The sequence below is a fragment of the Panthera pardus genome, unplaced genomic scaffold (assembly GCF_024362965.1).
Source record: "Panthera pardus isolate Hobbes unplaced genomic scaffold, ASM2436296v1 HiC_scaffold_8, whole genome shotgun sequence".
Lineage (NCBI taxonomy): Eukaryota > Metazoa > Chordata > Mammalia > Carnivora > Felidae > Panthera > Panthera pardus.
In genome coordinates, this window is record NW_026527013.1 from 20,528,535 (window position 1) to 20,545,770 (window position 17,236).

General features: G+C 53.6%; 1 protein-coding gene across 7 annotated transcripts in view; it reads left to right on the forward strand.

Moving 5' to 3' along the window:
* The first annotated feature begins 3,537 nt into the window (after window positions 1-3,537).
* TEX264 (testis expressed 264, ER-phagy receptor) overlaps window positions 3,538-17,236 on the forward strand; it is a 32,521-nt gene continuing 18,822 nt past the window's right edge. For 2 of the 7 annotated variants that reach the window (XM_019417023.2, XM_019417020.2), the window contains exons 1-2: window positions 7,164-7,456; window positions 16,482-16,703. In XM_019417023.2, the coding sequence (XP_019272568.2) occupies window positions 7,199-7,456; window positions 16,482-16,703 (480 nt within the window). In that variant the 5' untranslated portion in view covers window positions 7,164-7,198. The other 5 variants (XM_019417016.2, XM_019417019.2, XM_019417017.2 and 2 more) reach the window with 5 other exon arrangements.

Genomic DNA, 17,236 nt, shown 5'->3' on the forward strand with positions numbered 1-17,236 from the left:
ATCATTCTTTCCCCAGCAAAACTCTGAGATAAGAGCTCTTTCCCCCAACAGACCCCCAGGAGACTTTCTGGCCCTCCTCTGACTTGTTCCCAGGAGATCTGCACCTCAAGGCCTGAGAATGCTGCGCTTTCCATCAGCCACCGTCAGACTCTGTCCCCTCCTACTGACTCTTCTGCCCTATGTGTTCTGATGTGACCCCTTCATGTCTCTTCTGTGCCACTAGCTTGGCCCTAGGCCTTTTATGAATACCAAGTCTTAACGATGAACTTCCCGAGCAGGCAGTGGCCAACTTACTTCTTCATTCTTCAGGGACCTGAGTCTGCCCCTTTCCTCTCTCACAGGTTGGTTGGATATAGTAATCCAGTGCATTGGGAAGAGGTAGCCAGGCAGGCTGTGGAGTCTGTAGTGCAGAGGGCTTGGGGAGATTTGGGTACTCTGTTACCACTACTGGGATGATATTCAGAAGAGGGGACCTCATACTGTGACCTGACCCAGGACCCTTCTCTGGAAGAGAGCTCAGCCCAGGGGTGTGTGTGTGTGTGTGTGTGTGTGTGTGTGTGTGTGTGAAAGTGCGTGTGTGTGCGCGCGCACGTGTGCATGCGTGTGCGCGCGAGAGAGTGTGCATTCGTGCATATGGGTGTAAACTGTTATCTGGTTGTGTTACTCAGGGTGGGCTGGGGACTCACGGGAAAATTCCCCCTCAGCCTGCCCAAGACTGGTTTTATCCTGTACCCTCTCCAGAAGGGTCAGGGGAAGGGGGTCCAGGTGGGTTGAGGGGGTCGCAATGGATAACCACTAAGGCCACACTGCTGCCGGGAGGAGTTGCGGGGGGGGGGGGGGGGGAGATATGAAGTGGCCCCAGGGACCTGGCACCTGGCTTTGGTTTTCCATCTTCTTTCCTCAGGACGCCCCCTGAGGCCTGGGACCTGCTGCGCCTGGCTTTGAGGAGCATCTGTGTCTGGGTGCTCCAGCTGCTGGTGTGATCATGGGCTTCCCTCCTCTCTCAGTAGGGCAGGTGCTCCTGCCCCAGAGACTGGGCAACTGGCTGTTTCTATGACGTATTTATTTTTACTTGTGTTTCATGTCACTTTTTTAAAAAAGCAAACAGAACAATTGTAAGTCAGTATAACTGCCTATCAGTTTTCTTTATTTCTCTTTTTGTAAAATAAAATTTAAACTCCAGAAGGCAGTGTTGTTTGATCAAGAAATTGTCTGAACAGCTGGCTGGCTGACTGGGTGGTGAAAGGGATATAAACTTAGAGTATAGTGGGCACTGGGATGGTACTTGGTGTGAGTGGGGTGGGGGAGAGAGGTGGGAATAGAGGGCAGACTGCTGGTAGGCTCTTTGTTGCAATGGGGTTCACTAGGCTTTTTCTGCCTTTGCTCACCTGAAGAGGACCGCATTTCCAGGCTCTAGATGAAACATCGAAACTGACTCAGAGTGGCTTAAAGCTAGATGATCCTCAATCATGGCAAGTCCTGCTGGGGCAACCCTAACCAGACTGCGGGGGATTGGGGATTGGGTGCAGCATCAGTGCCTTCAGAGAATGGGAGATGACTGGTGGCAGGGTATGCAGACTGTCTTACACTGCATATGCCTTCTCCATTTGTTATCTGGGTTAGTGGATCTAACCATTGCCTCACAGAGAACTGTCCAGGGCTTTGGAATATGAGACGTAAGGGAAGGTGAGGGCAGTCCACTCTTTGTCTCCACGTTTGGTCCCTGTAAGGGGAGAAGCCCTATGGAAAGAGTCTCTGGAAGTTTGCAGAGGGAGAATTAAAGTGGCTCTGTGGGGGTTTCTTGGACAGAGAAAGGCAGGAGGAGACAAAGGCCAAGTCTGGGTTCATGAGAGGATTCATACTATTGGGGGAGAGGACTGGGAGTGGAGTGTGGGTGGGGCAGATGGCTAAGGTGGAACAGGTCTGCTTACACTTCTTTCTAGAGGGAAGAGGACTGCGTCTTAGCTGCCTTAGCTGGTGGCCAGCAGAGGTCTTGCAAAAAATCCCTACCAAAGGTTGGGCTTGCTCTGTTGGGAGCAGCCTGAGATGAAAGGGAGGAGTGGGGACTTGTGGCCAGCAGCTTCTATCACAGGTAGACTCTCCATTGACAACAGAGATGGTGAAGCTCCTAAGGCACACCCTGAACTCTGACGTGGGCATCTGGAATTCCCCAGCCAGCCTGAAGGAAGTGAGCAGAGAGGACAAGATGAGGAAAGAGCAGCTCCAGACAACGGTTTCTTGGGAGAATCTCATCAGATTCTGAGAAACAGGAAAAATGACCAGGTGAACATTGTGTTCAGAAGCTGTCTTGTCTCTGAACCATGAATTGGCCCTTATCTCACAGGAAATGCTTCCAAGTGTATAGCCCACTTGCCTGGAGCACCTAAAGGGTTTGATCATGTGTTTGATGTTCATAAGCAAAATCGAACTGCCATGACTCTGCCAGCCCAGCCCTGAGTGCCTGTGAGGGGCCAGCTGCTCTTCCTACCAGTGTTTGCCCAGAGTGCTGGGGATAGGCTTGGCCCTGTGGATGAGGGTCATTCTTTCCTGCCTGGGGTTGGAACAGTGTGAAGTAGTGGGAAAGGAAGCCAGGATTATGAGTGTCTCCGTGTGTTCAGTCTGCCCTTTGCTAGTGCAGTAGTGGAATCCAGAATAAGATGATTCCCCTCCCAAATATCAATCCTCTGTGTCAGAGGCACCAAGGTAGCTCTTGGCTCAGCCCGTCATGTAGCCAAGCTTAGGAGCATAGTTGTTCCCTCTCCTACCCCTTCCACTGCAAGACTGGGCCTCTCAGGAGGGCAGTTTTATCTTTAGGGCTCTAGAAGAGTGCTTTGTATAGTTTGTAGGTCCTCAGAAATATGAGCTGAGGATTCAGCCTATGTTCAAGGAGTTTACACAAGAATACCTTAAGCTAGAAGGTCAGCCCAACCTCCCCCAGGCACTTCCAGGGCTCTGGGGAGGAGACTGCAAGGGGGCGGTTCCTGCTTAGCTCCAAGAGGGTAGGGCCTTAGTTCCGTTTCTTCAGTATCCCCAGCCCCTTGAACTGTCCTGGCAAGGAGTGTTACTCAGTAAATGTTGGGTGGAGTGTTGGAGGCATGACTGATATTTGCGCTATTCCAGAGGTTGGATCCACTAGCTTCTTCCCTGAGTCCAAGCTGGGCGTCAGTTTCCTCAGTTGTAAAACGGGGGCAGGTAGCCTTGACTTGCTGGGTTCCCAGGTCCATCGGGAAGCTACAATGAGAGGAAGTGGCAGGACGAAGGGTACTACAAATAAATGCCATAGGCTGATACTGCTGTGCTGAACTTCCCAAGCCTCTTCAAACCCTTCACTCTGGTGCGGGCTTCCTTGGACCCAGTCTGGCTCTCTGCTGTGGGCGACCAGGCTGACTTACCCCAACACCTGGGGCCGGGTAAGTTTGTGGGAGGCAGGAAAGTGCTCAGTGGGCTCCGCCCCTGACAGCTCCGGGGGCTGGGCGCCGCTCGATGCTAAGACCGGGCGGGGCAGGCCTCCGCCCTCCGGTACCGCGCGCACGCGCCCACGGCCACGGCCACGTCCCGCCGCGGGAGGGGGCGGAGCGAGCGTGCGCGGCGGGCGCGCGCAGGCTCCGCGACCTAGCCTGGAGCCGCCTGCGCGGATCGGCGTCCGCGGCGGGCGGCCGCTGAGGTGAGGGCTGGGCCGGAGGAGAGGCGTCCCCGCCAGGGCGGCCTCACGCGCGCTGAGGGCCTGGAGCCTCCGTCTGTCCGGGCGCGACCTCAGGGGTCCCCGCGTCCCCTTCGTGACCCCCGCAGCCCAGGGCGCTCTTTGCATCTCGTCTCGCCCACAGCTGGGTCCAAGGGCCCGGCTAGGTCCAAGGGCCCGAACGCGACCTTGGACCAGCCTACCACCCCGCGTTGCCCCGGCTTCGGCCACGGGGCACGCCCCGAGCCCGAGGAGCCGGAGCCAGGGGTGGAGGGTGGGGGTTGGGGAACTGAGGCAAAAACCGCACTTTAGCTCCGCCCCTATCCCTGGAGGCCGCGCCTCAGCCGTGGCTGCAAACTTTAGATTCTCTTAAATTACGGAGGTGTGTGAGGCCCCGTGAGGTCATGGCTGAAAAGAAAGGAGCTGGGTAAATAAGCGAGGCGCGAGTGAGCAGGGCTGGAAGCGCAGAGTGGGAGTCGGCGCACCTCAGTCCCGCGCAGGCCTGGGTCTTTCCGCCGCTCACTGGCACCGAAGTTTAAGGGCCCGGCCCACTGCCGCGGCGCAAGTGAGCAGCCTCAGGAAGCCTCGCTGGCTAGGGTCAGAGACGACCACCCCCGGTCTCTGACCCGAGGAGAAACCGATGTCAGCCACAGGGGCTGTTTCAAAGCTAGTTACAGAGGCTGGAACCCTCCAGGAAGAGTACTGTCCAAGAACAGGGGCATAAGCACAGCCCCAGTGAAGAGTTGACATTATGAGGCCGAGTTTGGCTTCTGATTTCCGTAAGCGGTAGGACGAGGTAGAGGTGCAGCCTTGTGGTGAGGAGGGAGTTCCTGTAGAGGCCCTAGTGGGCTTTCCCCGAAAAGGGAACAGTCAGGGCACGGTGCCCAGCTCAGTGGTGATTTTCTCTCTGCCCCCAGCACTGGAGTACTTGGAGCATTTGGTCCCTGCGGCGCTGGATGCCATGAGTTGCTAAAAGTGAGCCTGGCTTTTCAGGTGAGCTTCCTCGGCCCTTCTCCTGCCCTTTCTCTTGAGTATGGGGAAATACACTTTGCCCTGCCTCCCTCCTGTGCTGACCTAAGCTCTGGGGTGCATTTTCCCTCTCTTCTGAGTACTTTAGGAGGTGAGAGGAAGAGGGAGGTGGGAACTAAGTTCCTTTGAGGTAGACGGGGAATGTGCAGCCGAGAGGGTAGGTCAAAGTGAAGGATGGTCACTCTCAAGGCAACTGAGACCTAGCTGCTGAGTAAGAGCTTCCAGCTGAGAGCCTTGGGCTCAGAGATGTCCCAACATGGATTAAATGCTTGAGCCTTTCTGGAAATCCTGTCACTTGGGAGAAGAAAGTGAAAATGGCAGCCTGGAGTCAGACTGCCTGAGTTCCTAGTGCCTGCATTTTGGTCCAAGTCTTTCTATTTAGTACCTGTGTGACCTTGGGGGAAGTCTCTTAACTTCCTGATCCTTACCTACCTTGTTTTGAGGATTAATAAAGTAGCTGTGTTTCAAGATTTGGATAGTGCCTGGCATATAGTAAGTACCGTAGATTAGTACACTATAGTAAGTGAAAGATTTATCGTCATCATCATCATCACCAAGGAAAATAGGAATGAAACTAACTGGAGGCAAGATGAGTAGGATGGCCAATGCATCCAAAAAAAGCACAACTGTGGTGCAGGAACAAGGATGGCTAAGACCAGTGTGATGCACCTCCATGCTATGACATCAAAGGTTTAGGAGTTTAGTTTGCCTCTTTGTTAAGGCAAACACTATGTGTATGTTGACTCCAAAGACCATTTTTCAGCAAAAAATTTTGACACCCAGAACCCACAGGGAACAAATTATTCCATAGAGCTAAATTTCCCATAGGGCTGAAGCATTGATTTCCACCTCCCAAATCTTTTAAATTTTTGTTTATTTATATTTTAGAGCAAGAGTGCACGAATGGGGCAGAGGGACAGAGGGAGTGAGAGAGAAAGAGAGAGAATCTCAAGCAGCCTCTACACTCAGTGGAGCCTGATGGGTTCGATCCCAAGACCCCGGGATCATGACTCAAGCCAAAATCAAGAGTTAGACACTCAACCTACTTAGCCATCCTGGTGCCCCAAATCTTTTAAATTTTAAATACTTGGAGTGAGAATATTCCTCCAGTGGGTCACATGTTTCCCTTCCTCTTTAAACTGCTGTGATTTTCCACCCCCCCTGGGGGACTCAAATCAAGCCCTTTGTATAAGAGGGTTGGGCTTCTGGCCCCAAGCTTCATAGAGGGCTGGACAGTCTGCCTTGAATGGCTCACACACCAACCTCTATGTTGTGTTCCTGGCCCTGCTTTTGGATAGCTTCTCTGTTTCTTTGTTGTTGTTGTTGTTTTCCTTGAAATGAGTGTCTTTATTGCTTGTAGCATACAAAAAGGAGGAATGAGGAAAGGCCAATGGGGAGGAGGGACAATTGTCAGATAAACGACATAAACACAAAAAGGAAAAAAAGACACCCTCACCTCACCCCAGGATGCCTTTCCACAAACTACCTAGTAGAGAAGGTGGGGTGGCAAGATCAAAACTACAAAAACTAATTCTAAACACCTGGAGATGCTGATGGGGAGAGGGACAGGGCAGCAAGTGGACCCAGCTGTGGCTCCCTCTAGGTTGGCACCCCTTCCCCATGGGATGAACTGCTTGGGCCAGGGATAAGCAATTGTTCTCCCTGGTGTGTTTCCATTTCTAACAAACTTGTCTTCCTCCTCTTTGTTTCTAATCTGTGGGCTGGAAAAGTGGGATGAAGCTTGTTAGTACCATTGGCTCAAGTCTGGGAAGCACAGTGCTGGACTTTGTTCTGGCTGCTTTGGCTGATTTGATCCGATCTTTCCTTGGTTCTGGATGGGTGAGCTTGCTGGATAGCAAGATTCTGAGGGCCCGATGTGCTTCACAAAGGAGAGTTTCCTATGAAAGTCTCTTCCTGTGGTACATTTTCCCCGTGGGGTTTTGTTCCTTATGGTTTCCCTATTTGTTAATAAATGATTGGACCCTGGCGCTTGCCCATCCTCCCTCTGATAGTGGTCCATGAGGCTTGGGGAAGCTGGGCAGGCAGTGTGGCTCTGCTATGGGAAGGAAGAAGTAAGGTAGGGAAAAGGCAAGCTGGCTTTCTTGCCCATCTTGAGGGAGGCTGGTCAGGGCTGGGAGTATGTCCATAGCTGACTCACTCTTGTTCACCTCTATGACTCAGTTTCCCCAGGTGTGACCAAGGCTGCCAGCTGACAGGCAGAGCTGTTCTGAGAGCCTCAACAATTGTGATTAAGAAATAAAGAGGCTTGCGGCTTCAGTCATCCTTTGTAGCTCTCTTCTAGGTCACTTCTGTGCGTAAACACCCTGGTCCCTCCTCCTCCTGGGTCAGAGCACCCAAGGCAGGGCTGAGGTTGGGCCATTAGTGGCTGGCGGGCAGGTGGGCACATTGGTCAGAGCAGGCTACCAGCCTCCTCTCCCTCCTGTCTCTTTTGCAGCTGTCTTGGGGGCACAGTGTCGGGGGCACAGAGCCATGTCTGACCTGCTTCTCCTAGGCCTGATTGTGGGCCTGACTCTGCTGCTGCTGCTGACACTGCTGGCCTTTGCTGGGTACTCAGGGCTGCTGTCTGGGGTGGTGGTGAGTGCCGGCTCACCCCCCATCCGCAATGTCACTGTGGCCTACAAGTTCCACGTGGGGCCCTACAGCGAGACTGGGAGGCTTTTCACCGAGAGCTGCAGTGTCTCCCCCAAGCTCCGCTCCATCGCCGTCTACTACGACAACCCCCACATGGTAAGGAGCCTCCTGTTCCCTGGCTGCGGTTCTGCCCCATGGATGGACATGGGGCCGGGGGGTTGTAGTTTCTGAGGAAGGGGTGGGAAAATCTGTGATCTGGTCCTGCAGACAACCTCTTCTCTGAGCTTGAAGCTCCTTCCAGATTTAGCTTGGACTCCTGTGCCAGGCATCCATATGCTCCTTTCTATTTGCCCAGGTCTGGTTCTTGGCTCATAGCTACCCATAGCTACCCATGGACTTCTGACTGCAGGGGGCCACAGCATTGTGTGTCTCTAGTTTCTGCCAAGGCTTTCGTCCCCTGCCTCCTCTTGCTGTCCCTCCCTCTTCCATCCCCATTTGAGGCCAGTACTCTAAGGCCAGGCTGTTCAGATTCTGCCTCTCTTTGGGGTCATACCTTGTTGTTTCTGTGCCTTCCCTCTTTTAGCTTTCCTGCTGTGGCTGCAGCTCCTGTGGGCTTGAGAGGGCAGGCCCTGGGCATGGGGCTTTGAATCCTACCTCTTCAGCCATTTTGGTGACTCCTGCCTTAGTCATATGGCATCTCTTTGGATGTCAAGCTGCCTGGTTGCAGGAGGGCCTGGTGGAGAGGAGGGGGCAAGTGGAACCAGGTGAGCTCCCCAGAATATCTAGGATGCTGGGCTCACAGACGAGCCCAGCATCACTGGCACCCTGTGGGTGTCTGGCTGTACTTACAGCCTGTGGTGAGTCAGGGCTCACCAATGTGGCCTCCTGCCATGCCATGGGGTGGTACTGCCCACAGCTGCATGGGCTGGCAGCTCTGCCAAGAGTTCTTCAGCCTTCAGCTTGGAGCCTTGGCAAACAGGCCATTGGGAATCCCCAGCTCTGGTTTCCTTGTCTGAAGAGCTCAAGTAGGCAAGGCCTATAGCCTACCCCCTGTCTGCTGACCAAGCCTCACTGGAGTACTTAGTCGAAACAAGGGTGTACTGACTGTCTGTGCCAGGTTCTGCATGACGTCTGCACTCCAGAGATGAACAGACCTGGCCCTTCCCTCAAAAACTTTCATGTGTTTGGCAAGTCAGCCCCATGCAAATGAATTTCTAATAGCCGCTATACTCGATGCCCACAGAGCTTTGAGCTGTGCATTTGGGGAGGGTACTCAAGTCTGCCTAAGAGGCTTAGAGAGGAGGTGGACTTTAGCTGGGACGTCTCCCATGAGTAGAACTTTGCTCTGCCACGAAGGGCCTCCTGACTGAGGGAAGTACAGCAGTAAAGGCTTACAGACATGGGATGACAGGGGAAGTGTGGCCAGTGGACATGTGTGGGTGAAGAAAGTGGTAGAAAGGTTCACTGGGCCAGGCAGTGGGAAGAAGAGCAGGTTGGGAGGCAAGGCACAGCACAGTTTGCCCCCTGTGACTTAGGAAGCTAACTGGATGGCAGGTGGAGGAGAGGAGGAGATGAGACAGGGAGGCCATTGAGGAGATTGGGCTGGGCCTAGGTGAGAGGTGACATGGCCTGGTTGAGGGATGAATAGATGATGAGGATTTGAGGTCACATGGTTGGGAGATGGCACTAAGTGGGAGTCTAGAGCACTGGAACCTTAAGTGGCATGGGGCAGGTGCTAGGCTTCGGGAAGCTCCTGGACCAGATGCCCGACCCCGACCCTTGCAGGGCTCCGTTATGTAGGTCCCTGCCCCTCTTATATGCCCTCCCCTGGTCTCTGCCCCTCTTTCCTCACCTGATCCAGTTAGAGACTCTGCAGGCCTCAGTGGTGGGAAGGAGGAGAGTCCTTGCAGTTGCCTGTTTCCTCATCAGCATGTCCTGTTCCTAAAGAAGCATGTTGCCACTTGGGTTGGAAATGCTAATTCCAGGGTGGGAAAGAGCCAAAGCAGCAGTATACCTTGAGGTCAGTGCTGGAGGCTGGTCCAGGGAAGAGTGAGGTAGAAAAACCCTGGCATGTAGTGCTCTTCCCATGGCCTTCTAGCCCAGTCCTCCATACAATTGTCCTTGAGGTCAGGTGGCCTTGGGTGTCCAGGGTTGGCTGGGTGCAGCCTGACTTGGGTGCCAGTCTTGGGGGACCACAGCCTGAGAGTATAGCCTCAAGGCTGGCAGCCCTGGGTTCTGATTCTGTCTCATCACTGTCGTGCTTTGGATCTTGATCGTGTCACATAATCTCTCTGGGCCTCTGTTTCTTCGTCTATAGAGCTGTGTTAAGATATCTGCTTCATAGGTTGTCTGGCAAGAATTAAATTAAGTGACACAGGTGAGGCATTCATCCTACAACCTGGCCCTCAGTAGCTGTTTAACAACAACAAAAAGGGTGGACAAAACATTCATATTAATTAGGTACACTGAGACATTAGGCTGAGCTCTCATGACCTAGGCCTAGACCTTGGCCTGGCTATGGACATCTGGCTGGCTCAGAGGACAAACGTATAGGTCAAAGTGGCCCCTCTGATCCTGTTCCTCTCAGTCCTGGGTCACTCTAGAAGATACTGTGTCCACATTCAGAGCTGGGTTATACCCTGACACCTGGGATGGCTCAGGGATGCTTAGTCTCCACCTACTCTTAGAGTTGGGCAGTATATTTCTGCCTAGAAGAGATTCTCACAAAAGCTTCAGGGAACCATGGACCCTCAGACTTCAAGTGCTCATGACTATCACAGACTATCTGGTCTCTAAGGACCTAAGGCCACAGGTTCCACAGTGCTTATGTTATAGAGGAAGAGACTGAGGATCATATAGCAAGAGTTGTATTGATCTCACACAGTTCACGCATGCTTTTTTTTTAAGCGGTATTTGAACACTTGATCTATGCCATGCTGCTGGGCACTGGGGCACCTCGGGGACCAAAGGGCCTAGCCCTCAGGACCTCTCAGTGTGGGTATATCAGGGGACCCTGGGGGAGAAACCCCACCCAGTCCTGGGGAAGACTAAGAATCCAAGCCTTCTCCCTCGGCTGCCTCCCTAAGCAGTGTCCAGCATGGGGCCCTGTGTATTTGTGGTTCACAGAAGGAAGGGACAGGATCTAGGTTGCACTGTTGTGTGGCCCATCCCCACACCCTCTCCCTCTCCCAGCTGAGCACAATGGGGGCCAGAACCTGCTTCTGTGTGAATGTAGGGAGGAATGAGGCTATTTCAGGCTCTGTGAGTGGGACAGGGAGTGACCAGGTGAGAGGTGGCCACCTGCTGTCATTGCTGCCCTCCCCCATAATGTGTGGACTGACAGCTCTCTAGCCACTCCCTTTCTAGGCCTCAGCTCCTGGCCTCAGCTGGGCAGGAGGACGCTGGTTTCTGAGAAAGGCCTGGTGGGGCCTCACTTGGCTGTGGGCCCAGGAGTGACACCGGAAAGGGCACCACTGAGGCGGGGTCATGGCAATTGCTGTGGACTGTTTTGTGTCAAATGCTGTTTGAGCATATATATCTCATCAGCTTTGTGTCCTGGATTTGTCAGCATATATATGTCAGTCAACTCCAGATCCTGGAGTTCTGTATGGGAGGAAGTTGCAGGGTCTGGGGAAGTGTTGGGCAAGATAAAGGATTCCATTCTCTATCCCTGAGGGCCTTTGGAGAGGTAGGACGAGGAATGAGGGAGCATGTGACAGGAAGTGGACAGACCCTGGCAGTGACTCATAGGTGTTCCTTCCCTCTCCAGGGCCCAACATTCTTGGAGTGCAGCCATTTCTTCTTCTAAGGACCAAGGGAGGGAGTGCGTTCCAGAGTCAGTCACTGATCTGTGCCTGCTCCCTTCCCTCAGTGCACAAGCATGTGAACACACACATACACACACACACAGATCCAATTCTGCCCTTGTAAAGCTGGAGAAGGGTCAGAACTGCTCTGCTCTCAGCCCTGCTTCTGAGGTGCAGTGTGGGGGTCTGGACAATGACTTTAGCCTCCCCTCCTTGGCCTGGTCCCTCTGGGAGCCTTGGGTGTTGGTGGGAGGGAAGGAGCTGGGAAGAAGACCCCTGGTGGCTCACTTGATCCTGGCCAGCTCTGGCCTGTGGATAGGCTGTACTGGCTCAGCTGCTCTCACCATGCCCATGGATCTGTCCTGTGTGCCAGCCTGGCCCTCCACCTGTTGCCCCACCCTCTGCTGCTACCGCCTCCACTGCTGTTTGGGCCTTAAGCAACCTGTCTGCCTGCCCTTGTGGGGAGCCTGACTGAGGCAAATGGGGCGTGGTAGCCAGTTCAGTTTACCTGGCTGAGCCCTAGGAGAGGGTGCTTGCCCTAGGCATGGGGCAGATATGGGAACTGGTGGTGCTTGGGTTCTGCCTTTAGTAAACTAGACTGTATTGAAGCTCCTTTTTTCTCTTGAGTCCACTGAAAGCCAGCTTGGGACCACCACGTCTGCAGGGGCTAAGGCTGGTAAGAGTATGGATTTAGGCCTGTGCTGCACTTCCCCTTCCCCTTTAGTGTGTTTGGGGATGGGGCGTCCTGCACTCCCAGGAGACATTGAGACCACATGGACCCTGGGAAGGAATGAGGGAGTGGGATTTCCCAGGGTTGACCCTTGACAAAGGGCAGTGGGAATGTGGGCTAGCTGGTGTTTCCCAAAGCCCAGACCATTCCCTACCTCAGTTACCTGCGATGATTTTCTACTAGATGGAGTCCAGGCTTTTGCTCTATAAGCAGTTTAACTGTGTGGGGCAGCCCTGGAAAGGCACACCCTCTCTTCTCAGCAGAGCTGTCTTTGGTAGGGAGGAGGACTGAGGTGTGGTGTAGGAAGAGAGGGCTTTGGACTCTTTCTGAGTTTGAATCAAGGCCCCACTGCTTCCTGGAGTGTGATTCTGAGTGAGTCACTTGGCCTTTCCAAGAATCTCTACCTCAGGGGTTTTATTTCTCTAAGGACTAAGTAATAAGGGTAAGGCCCAATACCTGGCCCCCAGTAGATGCTTAGCACTCTTGCCTACCCCCACCCCCATGCCTCATGTCACTAGAACTTTGTACTTTTGGGAACCCTGCTTGCCTGCCTCTGGCCTAGCCTCCTGCAGGTAGCCTAGGCCATGTGAGGAGGTACAGCATAGAGAGAGTCCATTGTGCAGGCCATTCCTAGCCAAGCTAGGCCCTCAGGGATAGAGAATGGAATCCTTTATCTTGCCCAACACTTCCCCAGGGCTGTGGCTGCTCTGTTCCCCTTGGGGGGGGGGGGGGGTACCAGTGCAAGTGAAGGGCATTGTTGCTGTTTCTCCCCTTACTATGGGCAGCTCTGGGCTGGATATGCTGACCAGGGAGGAGTCAAGGCAGCCCTCCAGGCCTGAGATTGGCAAGCATTGCACCTCTCCTTGTCAGATGTTGCAGGTTATGGACCTAGGGCTGGCCATTTCTACTGACCAGCCATTGACCCCAAAATGGGCCAGCTGACACCATTTTCCTTTCCTGGATCCTGGAAGATAATCAGTCTTGTCCTATTTCCAGTGAAGTCTTGGCCAGACAGGAACCTTCTTTTCTTCTTCTTTTTTTAAATGTTTATTTATTTGTTTTGAGAGAGAGTGGTCATGTGTGTGGGAGGGAGGGGCAGAAAGAGAGAGAGGGAGAGAGAGAATCCCAAGCAGGCTGTGTACTATCAGTGCAGAGCCCAACATGGGTCTCAGTCTCACACACTTTGCGATCATGACCTGAGCCAAAATCAAGAGTCAGATGCTTAACTGACTGAGCCATCCAGGCACCCTGGGACCCTCTTTTCACTATGGCTTCACCAATAGGGTCAACCTGTTACTGCAAGACCTCTCTGGAAAGGGTAGTGGGGCCAATTTGTGCCCAGAAGCTTTAGATTCCAAGCAGACCACCCTCTTCTCCCATGCCAGAACTCAAGAGGCCTCATAGCTCTTGTTCTAGGCATAAGTACCCTGAGAAATGACTGCTACAGGGAGGAAAGGGAGCAAGCAGATGGAACTAAGAGGCCCAGGCTGACCTCCTAGGGCCGGGCCCAAATAGAGACATTGTATTGAACCAAGGTGGGTGGAGTTTCTAGCTATCAGGACATTCCTTTATCTTCTAGGCTCCTGACAACCTCAGTGGGCCATTCTCTTGGAGGTGGGCATGGGCTCTCCAGGGAGCCCAGGGAAGCCTTCCCCTGCTCCTAAGCCAGCTTTGCCATTCCCCAGCTAGCCTTAGGGCCTGTTCCCTCTTCTTGCTGGTGCCTAGTTCAGCTGCCTCCCGGCTCCAGCTTGGTACAGAGCTGCTTAGTAGTTGGTGGACTTGCTGAGTAACCACTTAGTTTGCCCCTTAGCCACTGGCCAGGGTAGAACAGGGTAGAGGTGGTGGGTGGGGGAACAGGAAATGTCCTCACTTGTGGAAATGAGGGGTTGCTCAGACAGAAAGGAAGAACCTGTGGCTAACACACCTTCAAGATCTCAGAAGTCGTGCCTCCTTATTAGCTGCTTCCCTTTCCTTTGATGAGCATTCCTCTTTTCAAGTTGGAGGAAGAAAAGTTTTGCTCATGTGCAGGGCCCCTGTGTGTACATGTGTGTGCATGCGTGTGCTGTTGCTGAGCACAGCCCAAGAACTTAATGTGTGGACAGGATCCTGGGCCATTTTGTCTAGAAGCCTAGAGTGGTGGGGAGAGATGGAGAGGCTGTCAGTTACCATGCAGCACAAGGCCTGCTCCTTTGGGTGAATGTTTGGGATCATAGAGGAAGAGCTGCTCGGCAGAGAGCATCAGAAGGCTTTGAGTAGGAGGGTTGAGCTGAGTCTTGAAGAATGGGCAGGAGTTGCCCAGGCAGAAGGAACTCTGGAGTAGGGTGAAGAAGGACACTCTAGGCAGAGGAAGTAGCTTATGCAAAGGCAGGAAGCATGGGAGGACGTGGCATGTCTGGGAAGCTGCAAATAGTTCTGTGTGGGTGTGTGCGGGGTTGTGGTGGGAGAGGAGGTTGGCAAGGTGGGCTGGGCCAGAACCTAGATTTGTCCCTCCCTCTGCCACTCAGATGCTCATGGGCACCTGCCCACCTGGGTTCTGGCCCCTGCTGGGGCCTTGGGGATGCAAAAAAGGAGTGTTAGGTGAATGTGTGGACAAATCTAGGCAGTATTGTGTGGACGACGTAAGGCAATGTTGCATGCTGGGCTCGGGAATTTCATCCTAGAGCTGAATTGGGAGCCATTGAAAAGTTCTAAGCAGGGTGGTCATGGGTGTTGTGGTGCTTTTTTGGGGATTGAGGAGGATGTTGAGCTGGGAGCTCCATGAGGGCTGCTGAAGTGATCCCAGAAAAGATCCTGGGACCCAGTCCCAGGTGGGCCAGAGGTGATCAGGTGACCTTCCATCCATTTCTCCATCTAACCTATATTGAATATTTCTTTTGTGTATCCTAAGTTGCTGGGGTCTGGATCATGGTGATTGGTATTACAGCAGGCACTGTCCCTTGGTCTGTCAGCAGGAGGCCTTGCTGGTATATCCAGTCTCAACCCTTTGGTGTGAATGGAGCAGTTGCACCATCTGTAGACAAAAGGTGGTACTGCACTTGCCTGGGTTGGGTGGGAGGAGTGGCCAGCTGGCTAAGTGACTGCTTCCAGGTAGAGTTGATGGAGGCAAGAGTTTACAGCAAAATGTTGGCGGGGGGGGGTGCCACGGAGCTACCCTGAAAGACTCCCCAGGAGGGTGCTTGAACCTGAAGATGGGCAAGGAGGAGCTACATGTTAAGAAGTTTGGTGAATGGGCATTCTCCAGGCCAAGGGTCACTTGTTTTTCCTGTGTCATAGCTATTAATATAACCAACAACATTTACAGAGCACTTGTTAAGTTCTGTACCAGGATGAGCCCTCATATAAGGCATCTCATTTAATATGTCAATTCTGAAAGGAACTGGCACTCAAGAAACCAAGGGACTTATCCAGAGTCACACAAGTCAAGATTCACACCCAGTCCTGCCTCCCTCTAGAAGTTGTGGTCCTGACCGCTGGACCATATTGCCTGCCAGTAAAGCCCTGAGCTAGGCTTGATGACGTAGCATTCAAGGGTGCAGCATGGGTGCCCTAGCTGCAGAGAGCTGTGAGACTGCATAGAAGTGAGAGTCTGGAGTTGGTGCATGAGTCCCAGGCAAAGTGAGACTATAAGGACAGAGCTAGGTTGATCAAAGAGAGGCAGAGCAGGGCTGAGAAAACCCTAGGACATTGTTGACAGGGCTTGGAAAGGGAGGGCAGAGGCAAGAACAGGTCAAAATGACTTCATGGTGCTGGGAAGGTAGGCTGGGAAGAGGAGCAGCTGAGGTAGAGGGAGTTTGAATTTATGGGTCATTCACTGGGCCCCAGGTAGTGGGAGAAAGGGACCCTCGGGTCAAGGGAAATCTAGGATTGACAGCACAAGGTCTGTAATGAGTGTCTTAGATTCCAGATCAGATACCCCTGGGGGCATCAGGGTCTGGTATAGACTCAGGTGGCAGGAAATGAGACAAATTGGGACCCCTTGACACCAGAAGGAAAGGTGAGTGCTGGGCCTTACAGGCCTGGGATCAGGCCTAGGAAGTGTGTAGACTCACATGGAGCCCCACCTGCCTTGGGTTTATGTGAGCCAGGAGAGGGAGGGCAGCTAGGGAGGGGAGCAGAGTACAGCGATGTGCAGGTACTGGGGGCCCAGGGAGATTTGGAGGGGAAGGAGCATTCTCCAGCTGAGCCAGGAAAGGACTTGGCAAGTGTGGTCTGGGATGGGGGCATGGGTTGGAAAGGAGGTCCGGAGGCTCTGGTGATGGTGGCTGGCCCTGCCTGAGGAACCCGGGAAGAGATTCTCACAGTTTCATCAGCAACCCAGAGTCCAGTGTGGTCCTGCTTCCTGATCAGTGCTTCCTGCAGCCTCTCCACAGCCAGCACAGGGTCTGGCATGCTTGTTGGAAGCATAAATGAAGGGATGGATGAGTCCTGCAGCAAGATGCTATAGGCTGGGGCCACGGATAGGTTCTAGCAGGAAAATACTTCTCTCCGTCCTGGTATCTGGGGCTGTGGCCTATTGGAACTGGTGGTTCTGCCAGGCCTGAGCTGTCACAGAACCCAAGTGGCAACAGTTCCAAGAGCCTCCTTCCTTCGCCCAACACTAACACCCCTGCTCTCAACACTAACACTTCCTGCTCTTCCTCCCCAGGTACCCCCTGAGAAGTGCCGCTGCGCAGTAGGCAGCATTCTGAGTGAAGGTGAGGAGTCACCCTCCTCTGAGCTCATCCAGCTCTACCAGAAATTTGGCTTCAAGGTGTTCTCCTTCCCGGCACCCAGCCATGTGGTGACGGCCACCTTCCCCTATACCTCCACCCTGTCCATCTGGCTGGCTACCCGCCGTGTCCATCCTGCCCTGGATGCCTACATCAAGGTGAGAGACAGGCCTGGGGTATGCGTGTGCTGGGGGACAGCCAGTCCTTTGGGTGAAAGCCAGGGAGGACTGCCCAGGCTGGGAGGAAAAGCTGGTTTGGGGAGGGCAGCACCATGGGACCCCCATGGAGCAGGTGCCTGTGGAGCTAGGAATTTGGACAGAGGCTACTGGCATCTGTCCCAAATGCCCAAGACCTTGTGGGTGCCAGAGCATCTACTGGGAGCACAGGGAGCTTGTTCAGAAACTTAGCCTGGTCAGTTTGGCTCTGGCTTGGACCAGAGACATTTTTAGTTCTCAGGCCCCACTCCAGGCTCAGATGGATGGCCAGGTCTACCCTGACCCTTTCCTGATAGAGGCCCACAGAACAAGAGCCCTGAGGCTTCGGTGGCTGGCAGGCCCCAGATGTTACTGTGTTGCCCTTGGCCCGGCCCACGCATGGGCTTATGCACCTGCTGCCTGAGCGCAGGGCTGGGGCAGTGGTGAACCCTGTCTCCTTCAGTTCCTGACCTAGTCTTTAGGAACGCTGGCAGGCT